The sequence below is a fragment of the Mytilus californianus genome, unplaced genomic scaffold (assembly GCF_021869535.1).
Source record: "Mytilus californianus isolate M0D057914Y unplaced genomic scaffold, xbMytCali1.0.p SCAF_1, whole genome shotgun sequence".
Lineage (NCBI taxonomy): Eukaryota > Metazoa > Mollusca > Bivalvia > Mytilida > Mytilidae > Mytilus > Mytilus californianus.
The window spans coordinates 59,501,202-59,523,696 of NW_026262581.1; the positions used below are offsets into that span (position 1 = coordinate 59,501,202).

The window sequence follows — 22,495 nt, forward strand, 5'->3', positions numbered from 1 at the left end:
TATTATTATAGCCATGAAGCCAATGGCTGTATTTGATCCAATGGCCATATTTGATCCAATAACTGATGTTTGTAATATTTTTTATTTTTATATTATCTGTGTAATTGCAGGTTCAACAAGTTAGTGCTCAGAAATCAGTTCAGGATGATATATTACAACGATACCATGCAATTGGTGATAGGTTACGAGATTTACGTCTTGAAAATGATGAGGTTAGTTTTTGTCACTGATGTTTCTCATAGAGAAATATTGATTGTATAAGATAAAAAGAAATATAAATAAAAATAAAAACAACACTTAATAAATTTCATGCGTCCAAAGCGCTTCTCTATTTTTCATTATCAGGAACCCTCAAAGATAAATATTTGAAAGCCAAGGATGTATAAGAACCAAAACAGATGAAGAGCTATATGACAAAATAGGACTTAAAAATAATAGTCAAATCCATCTAAGATCAACTTTGCCTGAGGGAGTAAAAAAGAAAAAAATTATTATTAAAAAAATAAGATTCATGAATGTAGTTTGTGAGACAACATGCTGGTAAATAAAAAAAATAGAGGGTCAAGTGTAAAGAATTGTTAATTTGAAATTTTGTCAGGTTTTGAATGTCTGAAGTGAATAAAGTAGACAAATGAACCATCAAATGGTTGATCTTCATGCATATTTTAACACCTTACTCTTTTCACATCAATATTGTCTTCATATAGGTGAAATGTTTAAATGCATATTTTAACACCTTACTCTTTTTCATATAGGTAAAGCTACGTTTTGTTTTAGTTGCTTTTCATTTTACTTTAAATGTATTCCATAGATATTTTTAAACTGACAGAAAAAGCAGTAATTTCAAATAGCACCATCTGATTTTAAATAGCACTGTTTGCTAAAATTATAACATTTGAAATGCGTTCTATTATAATTTCTTATCATGTATTATCATGGTACAAAATATATATCACAATCATACAATGCTGCTATAATGCCCTGGTTGGAGGTCATGACTATTGAAGGATGGGGGCTTAAAAATAGTAAAAGGAAATTTAGATTTAAAGAATAGGGGCCTTAATTAATGCACAGGTGCTACACTATGCACAAAAAAAAAAAAACCCACTGCCATTAGAATTTTTATTGAATCGTTTATTGTTTGTAGGTTTGGAAAACTTTAGAAGAGACTGAGAAGTCATTGAATGACAAAATCAACATTAAAGACTATGATGTCTCAACTTTCTTCTTAGAGGAAAACCATCCTCCAAAGTCTCCACATGAAGCTGCCAAAAGAAGGGGGGATAGAATAGAATTAGAGGGGTTTTATTTAGAAGTAAGTATAGCTTTTAATGTTCTGTTGAAATAAAATGTATATCTGGAATAGTAATTGCTGAAAATTTTTATATATTTATTAATTTTTTATTAGTTTTGTTAGAAAATTACATGAGTCGTTTTGATAGATTGTTATTTGAATCAAAATGTAGATTAAAAAAATGGTTCGTCCAATATGAAACTTCATTGATATTTTTAACTGACTGTATGCAATAAATTTTACTACCATATTAACCCATGATCTACTTAACCATGTTTTAGATGACCCTAATGCTGGTTATTAACACATTAAAAAAGTAATAACTAGAATTTAAATAGAGGGGAGAAATATTTCTATCTGAATATTGACTCACTGTTGATTCATTCATTTTCAAAAGTTTTCAATTTTCAAGAACAAAGAAAAAAAGTATTTTATGAACATTTTATATTTCATGGTTTTGTCAAATTTTACATATAAGCCTATTGAAAATTTGTACTTCATGAAGCATTAAGAAATGTGTGGTTTAACCGTACGAATGAAATCAAAGAAAGTGGTATCCCTTGAATAATAATGAATGCACAGTAACTGTAAGATATGCAGCATTACTCATATAAACTTTTTGAAAAAAGTTTTGTGTTTATGAGACCATAAAAAATGCATGATTTTTTATTTAATGATTTTTTCTTTTTCAGAAATTTCATAGGTATACATTAAGTTGCAATCAAATTGCTAGATTACAGGCCAAGTATAGTGCAATACAGAAAGCTCTCGGTGATAACTTATCTACCAACTCTGGGTAAGAAACATATATTATATAAGATTCTTTTTAAGTTCAATTTAAAACACTTAAGATTTTGTTGACACTTAAACTATTTGTTGATATTGTAAATTGCTCTACATTTTAATATATATACAAAAAATAGTTACTTACATAATTAACTTCCAAATTTTACCATAAAAATCTGTTTGATCCTGCATGACAACTATGCTTTATCTTCATAAAAGATCAAATACATAGAAACATATAACATTCTATATTGCAGTAGTCGACCACCTTCACTTCCACCTAAGCCAAAAAAGAGAAGAATTGGTCGATCACAGATGGTAGGACAGCCAAAACTGTTTGGTGGTAGTCTTGAAGAATATATAGAGGTAAAATTACATAATTTACAACCATAAGTGTTATTTACATTGGGTTTTGGCCCCAGCTCTGTTATGGTTGAAAGAGAAGATCATGACCAGATTATGACGACCTAACAAGCACTATAAGAAACCATTGTTCATTTGATCCATAAGACTTTAATGATGACTGTTACCTGCTTGACCTACTCCTTAAGAAAAAGCCAGGATTCCTGGGAGTGCTAATGCCTGTCTAACATCTGGTGGTAAATAAAACATGCATACATCCTCCACCAGTAAAAAACTGACTGCCACGAAATAGCACAACCGTGCTGAAATGATGTAAAACACCAATCAATCAATCAATTGATATAAATATAAATGCTATCAGACAACCGAGGCTGTTTCCACCAAAATAAGCATCCACATAAGTTTCAATATTGATAAAAATAAGAAGTGGTATAATTGCCAATGAGACAACTTTCCACAAGAGACCAAATGACAGAGAAGTTAACAACTATAGGTCACCGTACGGTCTTCAACAATGAGCAAAACCAATACCGCATAGCAGCCCTCAAGAAGCTTCTGAAATGAGGTTGCCAATTGGCCACCAGACATGAAAATTTAGTGGCCAACTCAAAATTTCAGTGGCCAGGAAATAATTTCAGGTCGCCTACATTTTTTTTAATAGCTAAACAACCCTTGTGAAATAAAAGTATTAAATTCTTGTTGTGTTTTTATGCTGACGAGTGTAGAAAATAGTTTGTATAAATCAACTGTTAAAAACCACATGATTTATTTGATATTATATTCATTGACATTCATGTACATGTTTTAAAACAGTCTGCAACGTTAAGCTGTAGCCCAAAGCCCAAGTCTACTAAAAATCTCATCGGATTTGTGCAGAAGCACTGGTGATTGCCTGATCGGTCAAGTGAACATCTGAAATCGTTTGCTAAATTGTAGGCAGTATTTTATTGAATCTATGAGAACAAGTTACAAAATTGTCGCCGACCTTGTTTCCATCCGTTTACTGACGAAATCAAGAACAAGTCTCGACCATGTGCTTTCAATTAACACAATCTATAAATGCCAATGGTTTTCTTTTTAACGGCACATAATAGTCCAAGTTGTGACTGAGTGCGGAAATACGAAGATAGATATATATAAATCCTGTCAGTAAGTCAACGACAACAAATTGCTTACAAATGAACTACAAGTACCTGATGCAATAAAGCACTGACAAGATCAAGCTTAAATCTAAAAGCTTGAAATACAGTAAAAATTTGTGTTACTGTCAAGCGCTCAGACGATTTTTTAAAACCCGACTCTGATCAGGGCAAACTTTCCGAAAATTTACGGTCGCCAGATTTTCAATATTCTAATAGCCTAAATGGTGACCAGTTATGAATTTTTGGTTGCCAATCAGCTTTTAAAGTCGCCCTGGCGACCATTTCAGTAGACTAAATTGAGGGCTGCATAGTCAGCTATAAAAGGCCCTGAAATGACAAATGTAAAACAATTCAAACGAGAAAACTAACTGCCTGATTTATGTACTAAATGATAAACGAAAAACAAATATGATATACAGCAACAACAACAACTGCTGAATTACAGGCTCCTGACTTGGAACAGGCAATTTGTTGATTTTTTTAAGCAAACACCAATGAGCTTTCATGACGTTGAAGAACATTGTTGCCTACCATTTTAAGAAAATGCATTCTTTATTGTTTTGAAATCAAATTCAATAATATTTTCAATAAATTGAAAGTAGTTAAATATGTCATAAAGATTAATATGTAAATTTATGTCAAAGTGGAGTTTCCTGGCATAATACTGTGTGAAAACTTACCCTAACAACTGAACATATATTTTAAAATTTTACATTCATAGCATGAAATAGAATAATTGCAGTTATGCCAGGTGCAACTTTGCCTTGTCTAGTTTAAATGGACACTTATCATAGCAATATTGTACGAATGTCTATAAACATTTGGATGATCTTGTTAATGTTTTTTTTCCTTGTCTTGCAGGCTACCAGCATGGATATTCCTCTTGTCATTAGAAGTTGTGTTCGGGCAATTAATCTTTATGGTAGGTTATGTTATTTAAAAATAATTTTACTAAAATGACACAAAATTCATTGATTGATAATCATCATGATTTAAGAAGAACATATGTTAGTAACTACAGATACTTTTTTTTCTTTTCAAAATGCACAGAATTTGATTCATATGCCTGCATATATTACTTTTTGAAGGCACTTTTTTATTTTGCAGGGATGCATCATCAAGGCATTTTCCGTATATCTGGTGCTCAAGTAGAAATTAATGAATTTAAAGCTGAATTTGAAAAAGGTAAGAAATTTTGATCATTTTAATATTGTCTGTACATGTAGCAGTTTAATTTGTTTGTTTGGTTGTTGGCATTTGACACCACTGTACATTACAATAATCAACATCAGTAGATATCTTGACAACTCTAACATAGTTTACCGTAGTCATTAAATAAATTTGGAAGGTCAGTTTCCCTTTCAAACAATACTATAAGTTATATTACAACCCTTACAATCTCTGTATATGTTTTCATTTAGCCTACACCAGGTATAAATCAAATGTTCAGAACAAAGAATGATCTATGAACTTGACAAACAATAATAATTTGATGATTTGTTTTACTAAAAGTTGTCAAGAAAGTTTGAAGTGGACAATTTTAACAAGAATAATGATGCAATGATACAAAAGAGAGACAGAAGATAGCAAAGAGATATTTAAACTCACAAGTTAAAAACAAACTGACAAGGACATGGCGAAAAACTACAAAACAAATACACCTTTAAAATACATTGATTTTTGTCTTGCCTTGACAGAGTCAAAAAGCGAGACATAGGTGTGCTGTTTCCTGCATCGGTGGAGGAGGGCAACAATGTATTAGTTTGTGATTAGGTCTAGTTTATAGTGAACCATTAGTGGTAGTTCAATGATATTTGGTATGTAGTTGTATTAGCATTGGCTAATCTCATTTCCATGTCGATTATTTGGCCCCACCCCCTCAGTGATGGTCTATTGACTTTGAAACTTTGCTTATTTTACATGTATTAGTTTGTGATTAGGTCAGTTTCAGGGGAACCACTAGTGGTAGGTCAATGATCTTTAGTATGCAGTTGTATAAGCATTGACATATCTCATTTCCATGGAGATTATTTGGCCACACCCCCTCAGTCATGGTCTATTGACTTTGAAACTTTTACTTAGTTTACATGTATAAGTTTGTGATAAGGTCAGTTTATGGGGAACCACTAGTGGTAGGTCAAAGATATTTAGTATGCAGTTGTATAAATATTTGCACATCTCATTTCCATGGAGATTATTTGGCCCCACACCCTCAGTCATGGTCTATTGACTTTGAAACTTTGCTTATTTTACATGTATTAGTTTGTGATTAGGTCAGTTTCAGGGGAACCACTAGTGGTAGGTCAATGATATTTGGCATGCAGTTATATAAGCATTGGCACATCTCATTTCCATAGAAGATTTTTCATAACTTACATGTTAAAGTATTGCTATTTTAATTTCTACACTTGCATTTTACTATCAAAATAACAAAAAGGAGAGACATATCTCTGTGTAAACAGTTTATGAAATATATAAATACCATTGTTTAGATCTAATATAGACCATTTGAATTCCATTATTTTATTTATTGTTCTGCTAGTTAAAATCCTTGGTAACTCTTTGTGCTCTTTAAAATTTCCGTAGTAAAAAATATCTTGTACATACATCTTTTTATACAATAAAATTGTGTATATATATTTCTACTTTTGGATTGTAGGAGATGATCCCTTGGTAGATGTAGACCCGAGTGATATTAACTCTGTGGCTGGTGTTCTAAAGTTATACTTCAGAGAATTACGAGAACCTTTATTTCCTTTACGTCTCTTTGAGGAACTCATATGTTGTAGTCGTAAGTTAATATGTTCATTACTTTGATATAAAACTCTAGGTATGCTTTTTCTAAAATCTGGGTTTTTGTGTGGTTAACATACATTTCATTTTACACTAATATCTTATATATTGCACGAACAATTAATACAGAGAAAAAAAGTATAAAGCTAATGTTTTATGGATTTTACCTATGTTGAAAAAGGGGATATGGTGTATTAATTTATGAATCAAAATCCCTACATGCACTTGTTAAAACTAAAAGTAAAGGAACAGAGCTTTTATTGCTTATCTTCCTCTCACAGTACAGCCTTCAATATGGAGTTTAAGCTCTTACCTCACTGCAAGTTTGAGACAACCATTTTCTCCAGTTTAACAGCCATGCTTTTCTAGATGTGGATTGTTTAATAAAAAAATAATACTGGTTTGATTAAAATATCTCTGTAATCTTAACTTTCTTCATGTTATGAAATACAGTAGTTCTCTCTTTGAATTTTTTAATGAAAAATAATTAAGTGTTGTGTAACAACAAAGAGACCACCAAAACCAATTTAAAATAGCTGTTTGGAAATATCCACAATCCTCAAAATTCATTTATGTTATCAAAATTTTAACATTTGCTTTTAACAAAAGACAGAAAGAAGGATTTCAAAGATCAGCAAGCATTCAGTCATCTTTGTTTTCCAACATTTTAAAAGATCTCATTGACACAATAAAAAAATGTGGTGTTTGTGTGGTCTGATAACAGCAGGAGGTTGCCAATGGGAGACAACTCTATCTTTTTATCAAAAACTAATCTGCAAGTACTCAATTTCATCAGTTATTTAATTCCCTGTGGAGATGAAGTAAGATAATTGTTGATCAAGTTTCAACACAAATATAATGGCTATCTTTACAAGAAATTCTATAATTCATTTTCAGAGGTCCCTTGCAAAAATTGAACATTACTTCTGGCAGTTTGGCAATATTTTTTTCAAGTTTAATTTTATCAATTGCTTTAAATACCACCTTAAACTATCCCCAGGATGAAAAAATAAACTAGGACTATATATTAACCAGCTTTTCATAATCAGGAGAGCATAAAGAACATTGCAAAGAATTCCCTGTTAATTTCTACTTCTATAGAGTGGGTCAAAAACTAACTGATACCGTAGAAAGGCTTGTGTAGTCCGCGGTTTTATTCTCCAAAATTGGACCTTTCAGACGGGGTGCGGACTATAGAGTACAATAAGCAAGAAATAAGAGAAAAATTTCAATTTCGCGGGCGAGGTGGTTTGTTTACGTTCCGCCATCTTTGTTATTTATATTGTAGAGGGGGCTCTTATCATTTTTCAAACTAATAATTTTAACTCATCCATATTAATAAGTTATTTCTATTCAATATCAAATTAATACTGATAAATATAAAAACTAAACCTTTCATTACAAATTTCTCGTTTCTTTTCAATGCATTGGTTGAAATAAACTGGTATCTGCTTGATTGAAACGATACAAACATAGTGAAAAAGACAACCGTAAACCAGCTTAGAATTTGTAAACTACAAAACGTAATCTGTTATTGTTCGTTCCGTTTTGGTGTTTCATACTGACTAATATGATTTGTATTAGCTTAAGACCCTTCAAACACTAATGTGATAGATATATTAAAGACTGTTTTACAAAAGGATGGAACTGTTTTACTTTCAAAGTCGTATTATAGTGATATCTGTTATGTACGGATTTCGACTCTCACCGGTTAATTTCTTCTATTACATGTGCTTTTTAAACTTCCTGTTTAAACATACACAAGTTTCTAAATTGTTTTTTAAGTGAATTAAACTTATTTTAACAATCATGAAGCGTTCTAGAATCATTTACAAGCAGTTTCAGCTTCTGTTTGATGATGGAAAACAGGTTGTTCCAAGAAAATACCGCAAACGACAGGATTTGAAATTACCGGAGTTTCATAAGACCTTTTCTAACAGTTACAAAAAGATTTTTTACCTAAAATTTCGTGGGGAGAAGGGGATGCGGACTATGTACCAGTGCGAACTATACAAGCCTTTCTACGGTATACATAATCCTACAAGGAAACCCACCCCTGTGACCACTTTCAATGTGCAGATAGGATTGGTGACTGTAGAAAAACTTATTGGAAGAAGTAACCTTTCTTTACTACCATTATTTAGTGAAACAAAAATTTTGCTAATACTGACTTACTTAGTATTTGTGACATAAAAGCCTATAGCTACTATTACTTAATACTGATGTTCATAAATTATTTACAGACTTAGGAGAACAACAAAGGATAGAAAAGATAAAGGAATTACTGGCTACTCTACCTAGATGTATTATTATTGTCATGAGATATTTGTTTGCATTCCTCAATCAGTAAGTACAACTATTCATGTAACTACAATTAGTAGAATATTTTCTGTGGAAATGAAGTCCAGGGGAGGGAGGTATTATTACACAATATTTACTTTTGAAAATTATGTTTGTTTTATTACATTACAGCTGAAAATATTATTTGAAAAGCTTGGTTATTCAGTGTGCACCACATTTTTGATGTTATTTCTTCATAGACAGAAAAAATATTACAGTCATTCCTTAAATGCAATACGAAAATTCAATTAAGTTTTGAAATGAAATGAAGTTGATGACTTATTTTTCTCCAATGTTCACTCATTATTCAGAGATTTTAAATAAACTAGTTTAACTATTTTATTGCCAAAAAATGAATTTGAGAAAATATTAACGCTTTCAGTTTCAAAAATCTATATTGAACTTTGAGTAATTTTCTTGAATACAAGCATGGTAACTTATGTGTTGTTTTATGATTTTCGATAATCTCATTTTGAGTTACAATAAATCTCAGTATCAAAATAATGACAATACAATAATAAGTTGAATCAGATTAATGAAATGAATATTTTAAAAAGAATTTCAGATCAAATAATTAAAGTCAAATATGTTACCTAGTATGTTTATTACTGAAAATGATACAGCATTGGCTATCTATTCAAAAGTTGTGAAAAAGTAAAAGTTTCTATGTAGAATATTATTAAGATAGAATTAATGGATTGCAGAACACATACTAAAATCTTAAAGCAATATGTTATCCTCTTATTAAAACTTTTGTTATTTCTTACAGTTTATCAGAATACTCAGATGAAAATATGATGGATGCCTATAACTTGGCTATATGTTTTGGACCAACTCTGTTACCCATCCCACCAGATAGGGACCAGGTGTCATTTCAAAGTAATGTCCATGAAGTTGTAAAGACTATGATAGTTCAGCAGGAAGAGCTGTTCTCTGGTGACGATGGAGGAATGATGTATGAGAAATGTATTTTGGAAGACAGGTAAAAGACAGGTTCTTTATATGAGGGGTCTGAATGGGGTTTACAGAATAGAGAATAATTGGCAAAAAATAGATAATAATAGGCAAAGAAAATGAAGAATGAAGAAAAATGGGCAATAGAAATAAAGAATAGAGAATGATGGGCAAAAAAATAAAGGATTGGGAAAAATGGAAAAAAAATTAAAGAATACCTAATTGTAAAAAAAAAATATGCATTGCATATTTATAGAAACTTATTTAAACTGTTAACATTTCGATACCACTTACTCAAGATGTTTTGTTTATACTGCAATAAGACACATAGCTGTGAGTGTCTTTTTAGTCCCCTACCGACGAAGTGGAAGGGGACTTTAGGTTTGCACTCCGTCCGTCTGTCCATCTGTCTGTCCATCCATCAGTCCGGCAAATCAGTTTTCCACACTTTTTTCCTTCATGCTTGTTAATAAAGAATTTATCTTTTGTAGGGAGAGGGGCTATTCTGCCACCTGTGTAATATACAAAATAATAATGGGATGCAAAGAAATGATTTTTTTATTCATTCTCAATTTTTGGTCTCGCTCTCCAATCAATGACAATGGAGTATTATAACACATGTTATTATTTGTAGGGATGTAGCTGATGATAATTATAACACATGTTATTATTTGTAGGGATGTAGCTGATGATAATTATAACACATGTTATTATTTGTAGGGATGTAGCTGATGATACAGAAGGAGAACAGTCATCAGTACACAGTGATGAGGAGGATGAAGATGATGGTAAGTCATCTCTCAAAACCTTCTTTGACTTTTGACATTATATATTCAATATACATACACGACAGTTACAGAAAATTTCTGACATTAAACATTCTTTTCTCTAATTTACATGCTATTCTCTGCAAATGATTGGTCGAAATTCAATTATGACATAAAATTTTCTTGATTTTTTTCTGAATTTCCTATTGTGACGTCATGAAAAAAGGCGACCATGTCTGATGACAACACATATAAAGTACACAACTTTCTGCAAATCTTTGAAAAGAAAGATTGAACTTTGTTTGGCTATTGTCTACATAATTATAAGAGAAACAGATTCCACCACTATATCTTGTGTCTTACAATATTTCTTCACTCTCAACAGTTAATTTTAAATATTTAAAAAGCTCGGCAATCCTCATGTTCTAAATTTAAAAATTTAACTGTCTCAAGTGGAGAAATATCGTAACACACTTGATGCAGTGGTGGAATCTATATGTTTACAAACAACAGAAAGATGTTAGGGAGAAAGAAAAATCTTTTCAATTCAATACCATTTTGTCGACTTGGTTCTAATTAATTGTAAAATGAAAGTGTCTTTGGAAATATTCTTAATTTTGTCATTTCATACAACAGGACAGACAATAAGATGTTATGAATATTTCAATATACTTAAGAAATTTCTTAAATGATCTTTTACAAGATGACAGAATGGGTGAAGGTCTATCTAACTTCATATTGACTCAGTTTCCTTGTTTAAAAAAAAACCTAGCAATTCTTGCAATTTCTGATATATCCAATTGCTTACATATAACAAAAAAAGTGTAGGAAAATAAAAATCGACTTTTAGTACTTTCCATTGTTTTTACGGGTTATGAGAATTGATACATTTTAGTAACACTAGTAAAACATTATCTATGAAGGTCAGGTAAAGAACTGACCTTTGAAGTATTTAAATTCCTGGAAATAAATGAGGACTTTGTTGTGTTTAGGTATGTTCTGTAAGTAATATCTATTTAATCAGTGTCAAAATAGTTTAAATCTTGTGTTCTCTAGTCCCATTGATATCACTTAGCCTCTGTCATCATTCTCTATCAGGTGCTTGTTTTATTAAGGAAATTAAATTAGATTTTTTAATTGCTTAAAAGAGTACTGTAAATTTGGAAATTATTGTGTGCATTTATTATTGTGATTTTTGAAGAATGAACGAAAATGCAAGTTTAATTATTTGGGATTTTAGGGAAAGCTTCATACAAATATAGGTATCAGATATCAGAAAGCGAGTTCTTATTTTTACGATACTCAAGGAGTTGCATTGTTCCCATTAACAAAAACCTTGCAATAATTTCTGAATTTACATTTGCCTATTTAGGACAAAGGAAATTTGTCTAATAACAGAAGATAAAATAATAATTTAAATGACATCTTTTTCTTTTCATAAAGTGTACTGACTTGTTTATTTTTGACTTTTTTTATGTGTAACTATATAAAAGGTTAAGAAAACTGATCAAAAGAACATGTTTATAATAAATATAAGTAAATATAATATATTGATCAGTGATACAGATTCTTATCATTAAATATCTTGCAGTGTTTCTTTATTATAAATCTTTGCAGCTGGATTTATTCTACTTTTATGTTCAAAGTATTACCTGAATAATTCAGTCCCTCCCATAATCGATCTGTCCTACTTGTGAGAGCCTGAAGTCCTAACTCACTAAAAACTCTTCACCAATTCTGGATTTGGAGAGGTGACCAATCTGTAGTCCGCTCTATTTTATCGTGATAGGTAAATCCTCGGCTAATTTCGAATGATTGCTTGAGGATTTTTCATTGTCAATGCATTTAGGCGTTAATGTAGCCATGGTAGAACAGTGAAATATAACGACTGAATTATTCGAGTTAATAGCCCAATCAAATAGAAATCAGTATTTGTTTAAGTCCAGCTGTTGAAGAACATATGTCTAGTATTCTGCTTCCATGCTCTTCTTACTTTTCCAGCCTCCACTCTTGGTAAGAGGTCTATTCCCATGTGTTCACTTCGCAGTGTTTTTATTTTTTTTTATTTTGAAAGTCTCTGAACATGGGTAAAGAATTGGAACACTGTGGCATAAAACAAAGGGACGTTTTTTTACTTTTCTGATGTAAAACATTTCCACTAAATGTTCAGAGACTGTTTGCAAATTTAGACTACTGATGTATGTGATTTCAGAAATGTCTTAAACAAGATTGATGTATTTAGTTTGTTTCTATTTCAAATGCATAATTCCTTTTTTATTTCAGTTTTTTGGTTGATTATAATTTCAGCCTGCTAGTCCTTGCTATTGAATTGAAAAAAAAGAAAAAAAAACAATCACTTGAATGGCTTACTACCAATTAAAACTAGTTTAGATCAATGTGAATTTTCATACTAACAAGTTAGTTGTAAATCCAAGCATGACATTTTCAGAAACATACAATATAAACTTGACTGATCACTGCCAACCCATGTATTAAAGCATCTACCACAATTCCTTATTCCCAAAAATAAGTTTGCTAGATTTGATACATTTCATATACTATATGTGTATATTCTCCAAATATATATAAATTTGTTTGACCTTATGACCTTTAGTACCACATTATTGATGCATATTTTCCATTATAAATATTTTTGCCAAGGAAATGTACTGTGAATTTCAGATTATTGTATTGTTTTATCTGTGCCAAAAATTAAAGATTGAATGAAAAATCAATTGATACAGTTATTGAGTTTTGGAATTTGCAGTACATTATGAAAATACAGGTTTTGGAAGTTGAGGTAGAATTAGATTATAACATATGTATCTTTATCTTGTATAAACACACTGATAGATTAGTATTTCTTCTCTGCTTTGATTTAACTGTAACCTGAGCCTGAATTTACCATAATTTAAGGACAATTAGTATTACAATGTTTTTCTATTATCGATAGTTTATCAAACCAAAACTCTAAACAGATGTCAGTACTCTTTTGTTTTTGATTGTAGATTCAGAGATCTTTGAAGCCATATCATTATATGATTTTGAAGGAAGAACAGATAGAGAATTGTCATTTAAGAAAGGACGATCTTTACTTTTATATAACAAAGTGTCTCATGATTGGTGGGAAGGTGTATGTGAGGGGAAAGAAGGTCTCATTCCTGATAAATATATACATATTAAACATTTGTAAGTATCAACAAGCTGTAGTGTTAGAACTCTCATGTTATATACTCATCAGTTATCATATACTGTCCCCTTTTCTTGTGTGAAATTTTTATATGAAATCTGAGTAAAATCTAAAATTCGTAGTACAAGGATATTTTTTAAATGATTGGAATGATAGCTTTGTTTCAGAATATATGCTGGACTGAAGTGAACCAGGATATTCAGTTAAATAGTAAAATATAAAAATTCATTTTAGCTTTAGCCTTTAGGAGTTTTCAGTGAAGTAATTCATGTTTAAGCCCATTAAGTTGAAAAAAAATTTTACGATATGACTAAGTAATTTTAAAATGTAACAGTTCTAGATGCAGACCTTATTATTAAAACAATATCAAAATAACAAAAACACATTCATTTGAACAGAATGGATATCATATGTTAATTAAAATAACTGATTGATATTAAATGGGACATCCAATGGTGTATGTCAATTTCTACTACTTCTTTGAAACTGATGATCATACAGCTAAAGAACTTGATATGCACATACTTCTTATCCTGACCATATTCTATAAGATGATATAAGATGAAGGTAAAATGACCATAGTTCATAGTAATATAAAAATGCCAAAAGTTCAATTTCTAGGTACTTTTGGGCCTAAATCATATAAATCGGCATGCAGATACATTTAGCACAGCAGAACAGTCTCCCTATGGTAAGCAGGTTACCGTGACCTATATTTTACACTTCAATGATTTAGATTAAATAAGTTGCAATTATTATAAGCTGTATTAGGGGGTGAAAATTATAAATTGTTAATAAAGAAATTGATACATATAGGTTCAGAATAAAAGACTTTTTATTCATTTGACAAAGAAGAAAAAGAAGAGTTCCATAGAAATGCAATTTAGAAATGAATTGAATTATTTACAGATATGGATCATCATCTCCTTGTTTAATAAGGTAGTTCATCTAAATAAACAGTATTTAACAATCAGCTTTTACTCACAAATCACATTATATTAGGTTGCCAGTCCTAATCTTCACAATGCATACATCATTTTTTGGTGTTTGGAATGTTTGCTGTACAAAAAGAACAAACATGTAAACAATTCATTGTAATGTGTTTATATTTTTGACCAGAAGGGGTCAGTTAACTGTTGTAGTGAATTCTGCTTTCAATTTTTTAATTTGTAAATTTAGAAAAGAATATCCTAGATTTAAGTCATATGAAACTTCAAATTTAAAAAAAAAAGTTCAAGACGTTTTATATACTTGAATGGTTAAGTTTTACTTTAAAACAAGTGTACGTGAACTTTCTTGTTAAAGACAACCCTTTATATTATCAAAAGCTTCATAAATGTACGGCTATTGAATTATTGTTTTCTCATACACTAATTCTCCGACATTTTTTCCATATGCAGTGACCTAAGCTCCAAGACCTCTCTGTACTTGAATGTAAATAGTAATAACTGATTCTTAAAGAACAAATTAAAAAACCAAATCATTTAACTGTTAAGGAAAAGTTTAATTGACAAATGGGAGTGCATGGAAAGTATAAGAAAATATCATAGTTCTATCAGTTCACTTATTTTTTATGTGCCCCCTTGTGCTCTGTGTTGTTATTTATCAGTGTCATGATCTGGTAAACTCTGACAACAAACTCGAAAGTTAGTTAACTTACAATCAACAATCACTGAATGAAATATTGTTTGTCGATAATACGTTATAGATTTGTAATAAATGTGAAAAACATGCATACAGGACTTAGTTTTAATATGTATGCATGCATTGGTTCAATAATTTTGATAACATTATAATTACAAGAAACTCGTTTCATATGACTTTAAATTGACCTTGAAAAGTGTGGATGACTAGTTAGTTTGTTGAAATGTGTTTAGAATCTGCAGTGAAAAACATTTACTAATACGACATACCACTGGCTTTTAACCTTGGAATTAAATTGTTTTTGCATTTGTGTATTTCAAAAATCATGTCATTACATGTGGCATTTAGTTTTAATTCTACATATTACATCATTTTGTTAAAACTACAATTTGTTGTTCAGTTGCCTGCTGTATACATTAATTACACAAGCTATAAGTTTTGATTGTTATATAAGAAAAAAAATTATAAATATCTCTCATTGCTTCAAAATTTACCTTGTGAGCACTCAAAACTGATGACAAGTAATATGCTCTTTAGAAATTTGAAGAAACTCTGCTTTTACTGTGAACCAAACGAGTGTTTGACTGTCAATAAAAATACTACATGTATTTATATGTTGAGGAAATGTGTATGCTGGGTTGCTTTTAGTTCTTTTGAAATCATGAATGCATTTACAGGTACAAAAGCAATTTTGAAAGTAAGAATTTTCATCATGTGACTCATTTAAGGTAAATTTGAAATTAAGGCTATTTTGAACTGCTTGAAATAATTGTAATACAATCATTTATAAAGAGAATCATCTAGGAGATTTATAACAACATGGAAATAAAATACAGTAGGTATCACTTGACTTAAGAAGAAATTATTCCCAATATTCAACATAAAAACTCATTAACCGGATTTCAAAGGAAAAATCTGTTATTGTTTGGGGATGTACGGTGGGCGGGCGGGCTCTCGGGCAGCTGCCAAACAGTGACCGTTCATTTATATGAAAACACTTTGATGAAATTCTGATAAGTTGTTTCCTGTAACTAAATGAAGGTCAAGTTTAATTTTCACGACTTTAGCTTTTCTCGTCCTTGAATTTTAGACCCTTTTAGAAAGCAGAAATTTATTATTATGTGATTGAGTTATTTCCCTTAGAACAGAAATTGATAAGTTCATGTATAGCTGAGATGTATAGATAGTCTATCAATGATTGTATCTGTTCAATTGATTAGTCAGGAGTTGTCAAAAAAAAATTTTCTTCTATTTTCAGACCTGAAGACAAAAGATCTTTATTAGATGAAGATAAAATGAGCATGTCTTCTAGTACAATAAGAAGTGTTAAATCTGAGGACTCCAAATCAATGGAGAGATCAATTTCACAAAGTGCTCCTACACCTAAAGAAAGTAGTCCTTCAATAGCCTCTGTTTCTTCAAGTTCTTCATCACAAACTTCGAAGTCTGTAGAATCAAAAGATACTTCATCATCAAGTGATTCTGTTTCATTTTCTGTTGATGTCCCCTCTCCAGCTCCGGCTCCAGCTCCCTCTCCAACTGACAAGATGGAATCAAGTGTAGAAACCACAGAGACTGTCACAACGGTTTCATTATGTAATAGTGACAAAACTGTGCTGGAAGATAAAACAACTGAAAAAACTATTGCAGTAGAAAAAATAACAGAAGAATTGACAGCTGATATAGACAATGCTTTGGCCGAAGTCGTTTCTGGATTACATATGCTGGAGATGCAACAGATAAATGATAAAAGATTGAGTCTACCGAACGTTAAAGCAAAACCATCGCCAAAACATACACCTGACTTAGTGCTAGATCTCCCCGAGGGATCAAACTCCTCACCATCTGGTGATGGTAGTGAACCAGACAGTCCTACAAGTACTGCTGATACTTTTGCAAAATCAAATCAAGGGACTCTAAAGAAGGCTAATTCAATGCCAAGGACTTTAACTGGAGACAGGTTTTATGCACCATCAGGACAAGATGTGTTGCTAGAAACAAGTTTTATGTCTCAACAACCATTGTTATCCACGTTCCATGTCAAATCTCAACAGGCACGTACAAAAAGTGCTCCAGTATCGCGATCTTCTACTGAGACAATCATGTCAATGAGTGTTTCATCGATATCATCTTCTGCAGTACCAGTTCCTCCTGTATCCCTTCCTACATCTAACTCACCATCTACTGCTCATACAACTCATCAGGCAACCCCACCTCCAGTGGCTGAAAAGCCTAAACTACCACCGAAAGTCAAACCACCTGTCATGAAGAAACCAAATCCAGCAGATCCTCATAGAAAATTTTCACTTCCCACATCAATGACACCAAACCCTGATGATTCTCAACCTCAGTGATAGTTTAGTAGTTTAACTTTTTGCAATTTTATCATATTCAATATTTTAGATAATTTGGAAAAACATATTTTATTATTGTTAGGTTTAAATTTTTTATATGATAACACATAAATGTTTGGTCATTCGTCTGATAATACTATTTAAATATAAACTCAGAAAATATAATGGAAAAAAAAATTCACAAACTATATACAATTGTCAGATATCATTGAGAAATATTAGTTTTTAATAACATGAAAATATATTAATGCAGTTCAAATGTCAAAATAAGTTTCATATTTCATAAAATATAAACACTGATGTGTGCCTTTACAAATAAACTGCTTGACAAACGTTTATTCAATCTAAAGCCAAAATAACAGCATTAAACATGTGAATCTATTGGATGTATTTCATTTTTTTATGTTATTTAATGCCTGTCTACAGCTTATGCTTTCAAATTGTTTTATGTCTTTCCTCCATGCACTTTTTTAATAGCACAAGAAAACGCAATTTCTTTAAATTATACTAAAATTTGAATCTTCAAGGTAATTGTATAAACAAATGTTTGGCATTGACTTAAATCATTATTTACATTGAAAGGCAATGTGGGACAAGTTTTTCATTTATTTTGCTGTTGTTATATAAATTTCATTTTGGCAATATATCATTTCAAGGTCAATATATACATACTGGTAATATTCTTGATGATGTATGAAATTAAGAATCTTAGATTTGCATCTTTTCACAGGAGGTTGTCATATCTGTATTAAAAGTAGTGTTCAAAATAGTAACTTAAGCAGAATGGTGCTATTATATTTCTACAGTTTTACAGTACTGAGCCTCTTTTCACAAAAAATCTTAAGAGTAAAAATATTCGTAAGTCACACACATTTCAGTATAACTTGCGTTCAATTTTAATTGTAAGATTTTTTGTGAAAAGAGTCACTGATCAGTAATAACATTCCTGTTCATTAATGTATGGGGACAACCTTAGGCTCTCACAAAATATCTTATGATTGAAATTGATCGTTAGTTACACTGAATATTTCTGACTTTTGAGTATTTTATTTGTAAACTATTTTGTGAAAAGAGTCGCTTTTTTTTGCAGGAAATACAAACAATTGCTTTGTCTCAAAATTTCAAGTGGATCTTAATCCACAAAATAAAATGTCATTTATTTACAATCTTTATTTATGATATTTATTTTTATTTCTTGCAATGTCTCATTTAACATATATAGAGTCCTGATTTGTCTTTTGTCAGTGTTTGCATAATAATAAAAAGCATTGATATAGCTTTCTGATAATCTTTTTTTTTATTTAATTTTTGTTTCAATTTTATGAAGCAATTAAATTCCATTAATTTGAAGCTTCATTGAACATTCACCCCTAAATTTTTGTAACTTATTATTGACTTCACTGTTATATGTGATATATTTTTAACCCAGCATTTACATTGTTGGTCAGCTGCATTGCAGAATCTCTTATTTAAACTTTGGAATTGCCGGTAGTTTCTTGATGATATTTCAAGTGTATTTTTTTTCATATCCACATACTTATACAGAATCTCTCAATTTTTGTGGCATCACTTCCGATTCTGAATTATATAAAAACTCAATATTCCTGTCGTTCTAGATAGAATTGTGTATATAATGGGAGAAATATAAGTTGTTGAATCCTGTAGTGTGTATTTAAGAGTTCTCTCCCCTTGTGCCATGTAAGCAATACAACTAAGTGCCAAACTGTTCTGGCTGCGGAGTTATTGTTAAATCTAGCGAGGTTAAGTATTTATAGCTAGTTTGTTACGCTTTTAACTTTGACCAAATGTACAGGTGTACATTCCAAATGGTTTGATCAATACATTTATAGATGTGTGTTTGAACTCTTTTATTGCTTCATTTAAGTATTATTTTCTATTTAATTGTATGAATGAACTAAATAAAATCATGCCCACATACAGGTCCATTCAAGAAAAAAAAAGCTGTGTTTCTTTATTCCAATTGAATACAAATATATGTTTTAAACTATTTTAAAAGGTATTCTTGAAATAAATTGTGACTAGGCAATAAAGAGTTGTATTGAATCATCTTTATTTGGATGAAAAGAATTAAACCTCTGAACAGAAATTTTAAGAAAGAGCATTGAAATTAGTCTGAGCTGGATATAGGCAATTTTGGGGACCAGATGTGATTTTGTGTAATTTCTACGGCTGATGTGCCTTCACTCATTACAGTATTTATATTGTATGCAGTAGCCCTTCATATGTTAAATGGATATGTAATTGGAAAAAGAGAAGATTACATTCACATAATGGCAAGATTTATTATTTAAGAATATTTGGAATATTATATAACAATATATAAAAGAAAGTTCATATTGATGTAATTTGTTTTTTTAAGCTTTCCTTTTTCATGTTTTGTTATGTTTTGCCATATGCATGTTACTTTAAAGCATAATGGCAAGAGGTTCCATATTTTGAGCATGTTTAAAAAAAATCTGAAAATATTCCAGTTTTCACTAATTGATTTGAATACCATTACTGAACCCCATCAATTTTGATTTTGCAGAAAACTCTTTAAGTAAAAATGTTTATGACCTAATTGTTTATAGAAAAACATAAAGGGTCCAAAATTCTGCAGTTTTTCAATTCACATACTAACAGATGTTTCATATACTGGTAACTAATTAAAGAATCAGAAATAATAGTTGTGGACATTTTTCATTGTGACTGTGTTTTATAGTTTAGCTATTTATTAGAAAAATCCTGTATGTATTTTATAGATATATAGTACAAAAATCAGAAATTGTTCAAATACCTCTATTTGTAGAAATGTAAATGGAATTTCATAGATATATCACTTGAGACATGTTGCATTATTTTTAGAACTAAATTAAATAGATATTCATCTGAAATTTTTTGCTTGTAAATCTTCACTAATTAGATGTTTCATATTCTTTGTTTATGTGCAATTTTATGTTTTAATAACATGTACAAAAAGAGAATTAATAAAATACAGATAGAAATGTAATGTTAATGCCCGTTGTGTATTATGTACTAAAAAATAATAAAATATTATAAACAAAGCAGTGATCAAATGAACTAAGCAGTCAGTTATGTTATGTTATACATCAAGTGATCAAGTTTCTTCAGTGTCGACATAAATGTGTTTAATGGTAGAAATACAGATTGTTTTTCATTTAATTGTTGATAACTTGTAGCATTATTTTACTTAAAATGAGAGATCTGCAAGTTTGCTTCTGCTCATCTCCAAAATGGTTCAGGATGCTTCATCAGTTGTTTATTGGTCAAAGTTGTATTTTGTTGACTTCAAATGGTGCTTTTTGACAGGTTAACTGTTACATTAAAATGTGTAGTATTTGAAAGTACTTAGTGAGTATGTGTTCACAGATTTTGTTGGTATACACTATTGTCATTACTGTGGAGAAAAGTTGACAGTAGATACTACAGGGAATATATTCAAACCACTTGGTCTGAGAAATTTTATGGAAATTGAAAACATCACGGATAGTTTGCCTAGAATAAATGACTTTGAGAAATATTTGGAATTGAAAACTTGTATAAGGAAACCTATGTAGCTCATCTGGTTCAAATAACTATTTAGGGATAGCCATCACTTTGCATCCTATAAAATCATTCACTTATTTGACACATTTTCATTTTTCCCCCTCAAATTGCTTGCCTACTTGTATTATTAATGGAACAGATATCTAGTGGTGTCTACTTCCACCAGTGGCTCTAATTGCAGAGATTTTATATAACTCTTAACTCACATTTACAATTTAAACCACATTTCAATGCAATCTGTAGAGCTAGACGTATTAAATGGACACACGTCTATTGTTGAAGACCAAAATGAGACCTTTAGTTTTTGATTTTTTGTTTTTGGGTTGCTGTCTCATTGATATATATATATCCTGTTTCTTCTTTTATTCATATTTTTATGATGTGAAATCCAAGATGACCACCAGTATGTGACTACTTATCAAGATTAAATGAAAACACATTTTTTCTAAGAAATTTTTTTCTCCCATAAAATCCCAGTTACATAAATCCTTTAGGATAAGTATTTAAATGATGTGTAATTGGATAACATATCTCACAAAATATGATCTAAATATCACAAATAAGGACACATTAAAAGTAATTTTCATGGCTATAAAGGTGACTGATACAGGTTTATTGGAAGCCTTAGATTAAATGGTTAAAACCCATTTTAATTTTTCAAAAATCTGTATTTGTTTTAGCAAAAATATTTGACAGTAGAAAGGTTATCTCATATGTAATAAAATGAGAAGTTTTGTTGGCATGATTTTTCTGTTATCATAAATCAAAATGAAATGAGGAATTGTTAAGCTTCCACATAGTCCATTTATCTGTTATAGAAAATTTTATGTCAAATTCAATCAAAATACAAGACCTGAAAGACAATTTTTATCAACAACAAAAAAATGAAATGGAATAAAGTATATATTCATAATTTATGTAACACAGAATATTAAAGGACATTATAAAAAAATGTGATATGCAGATATCTGTAGCCAGGAAGGACTTTCAATAAGTTAATATTGTTTACATATGGCATAATGTTAAAACATCTTTCATTCTTGATGCTCTTAAAACAAGAATGACTTTTTTATTGTGAATATGATTGGATAATCTAGAATGTAGTTAGACCAATGAAAATAGAAGTTAGTAGACATAGGTATACATTGGTTCATTTAATGCTCATAATATAGGTACAAATGTATATGCATGCTTTTTACCGTGAATAAAAGATATGAAATCTTGACAGTTGTCTTTTATGTTAACTTTGTTTCAGGCCTCTAAAGGTTTGCATTGAAAGACAATTACATCCAATATTACAA

The 22,495-nt window shown here is 30.4% G+C and overlaps 1 protein-coding gene across 7 annotated transcripts in view; it reads left to right on the forward strand.

Moving 5' to 3' along the window:
- LOC127704712 (SLIT-ROBO Rho GTPase-activating protein 3-like) overlaps positions 1–22,417 on the forward strand; it is a 77,642-nt gene extending 55,225 nt beyond the window's left edge. For 5 of the 7 annotated variants that reach the window (XM_052208906.1, XM_052208923.1, XM_052208884.1 and 2 more), the window contains exons 8-20: positions 111–212; positions 1,148–1,315; positions 1,987–2,090; positions 2,338–2,446; positions 4,447–4,507; positions 4,693–4,770; positions 6,245–6,376; positions 8,622–8,724; positions 9,488–9,700; positions 10,393–10,460; positions 13,448–13,628; positions 14,539–14,568; positions 16,532–22,417. In XM_052208906.1, coding sequence (XP_052064866.1) covers positions 111–212; positions 1,148–1,315; positions 1,987–2,090; positions 2,338–2,446; positions 4,447–4,507; positions 4,693–4,770; positions 6,245–6,376; positions 8,622–8,724; positions 9,488–9,700; positions 10,393–10,460; positions 13,448–13,628; positions 14,539–14,568; positions 16,532–17,627 — 2,445 coding nt within the window. In that variant the 3' untranslated portion in view covers positions 17,628–22,417. The remainder of the gene's footprint in view (positions 1–110; positions 213–1,147; positions 1,316–1,986; positions 2,091–2,337; positions 2,447–4,446; positions 4,508–4,692; positions 4,771–6,244; positions 6,377–8,621; positions 8,725–9,487; positions 9,701–10,392; positions 10,461–13,447; positions 13,629–14,538; positions 14,569–16,531) is intronic. The other 2 variants (XM_052208915.1, XM_052208940.1) reach the window with 1 other exon arrangement.
- The last annotated feature ends 78 nt before the right edge of the window (positions 22,418–22,495 follow it).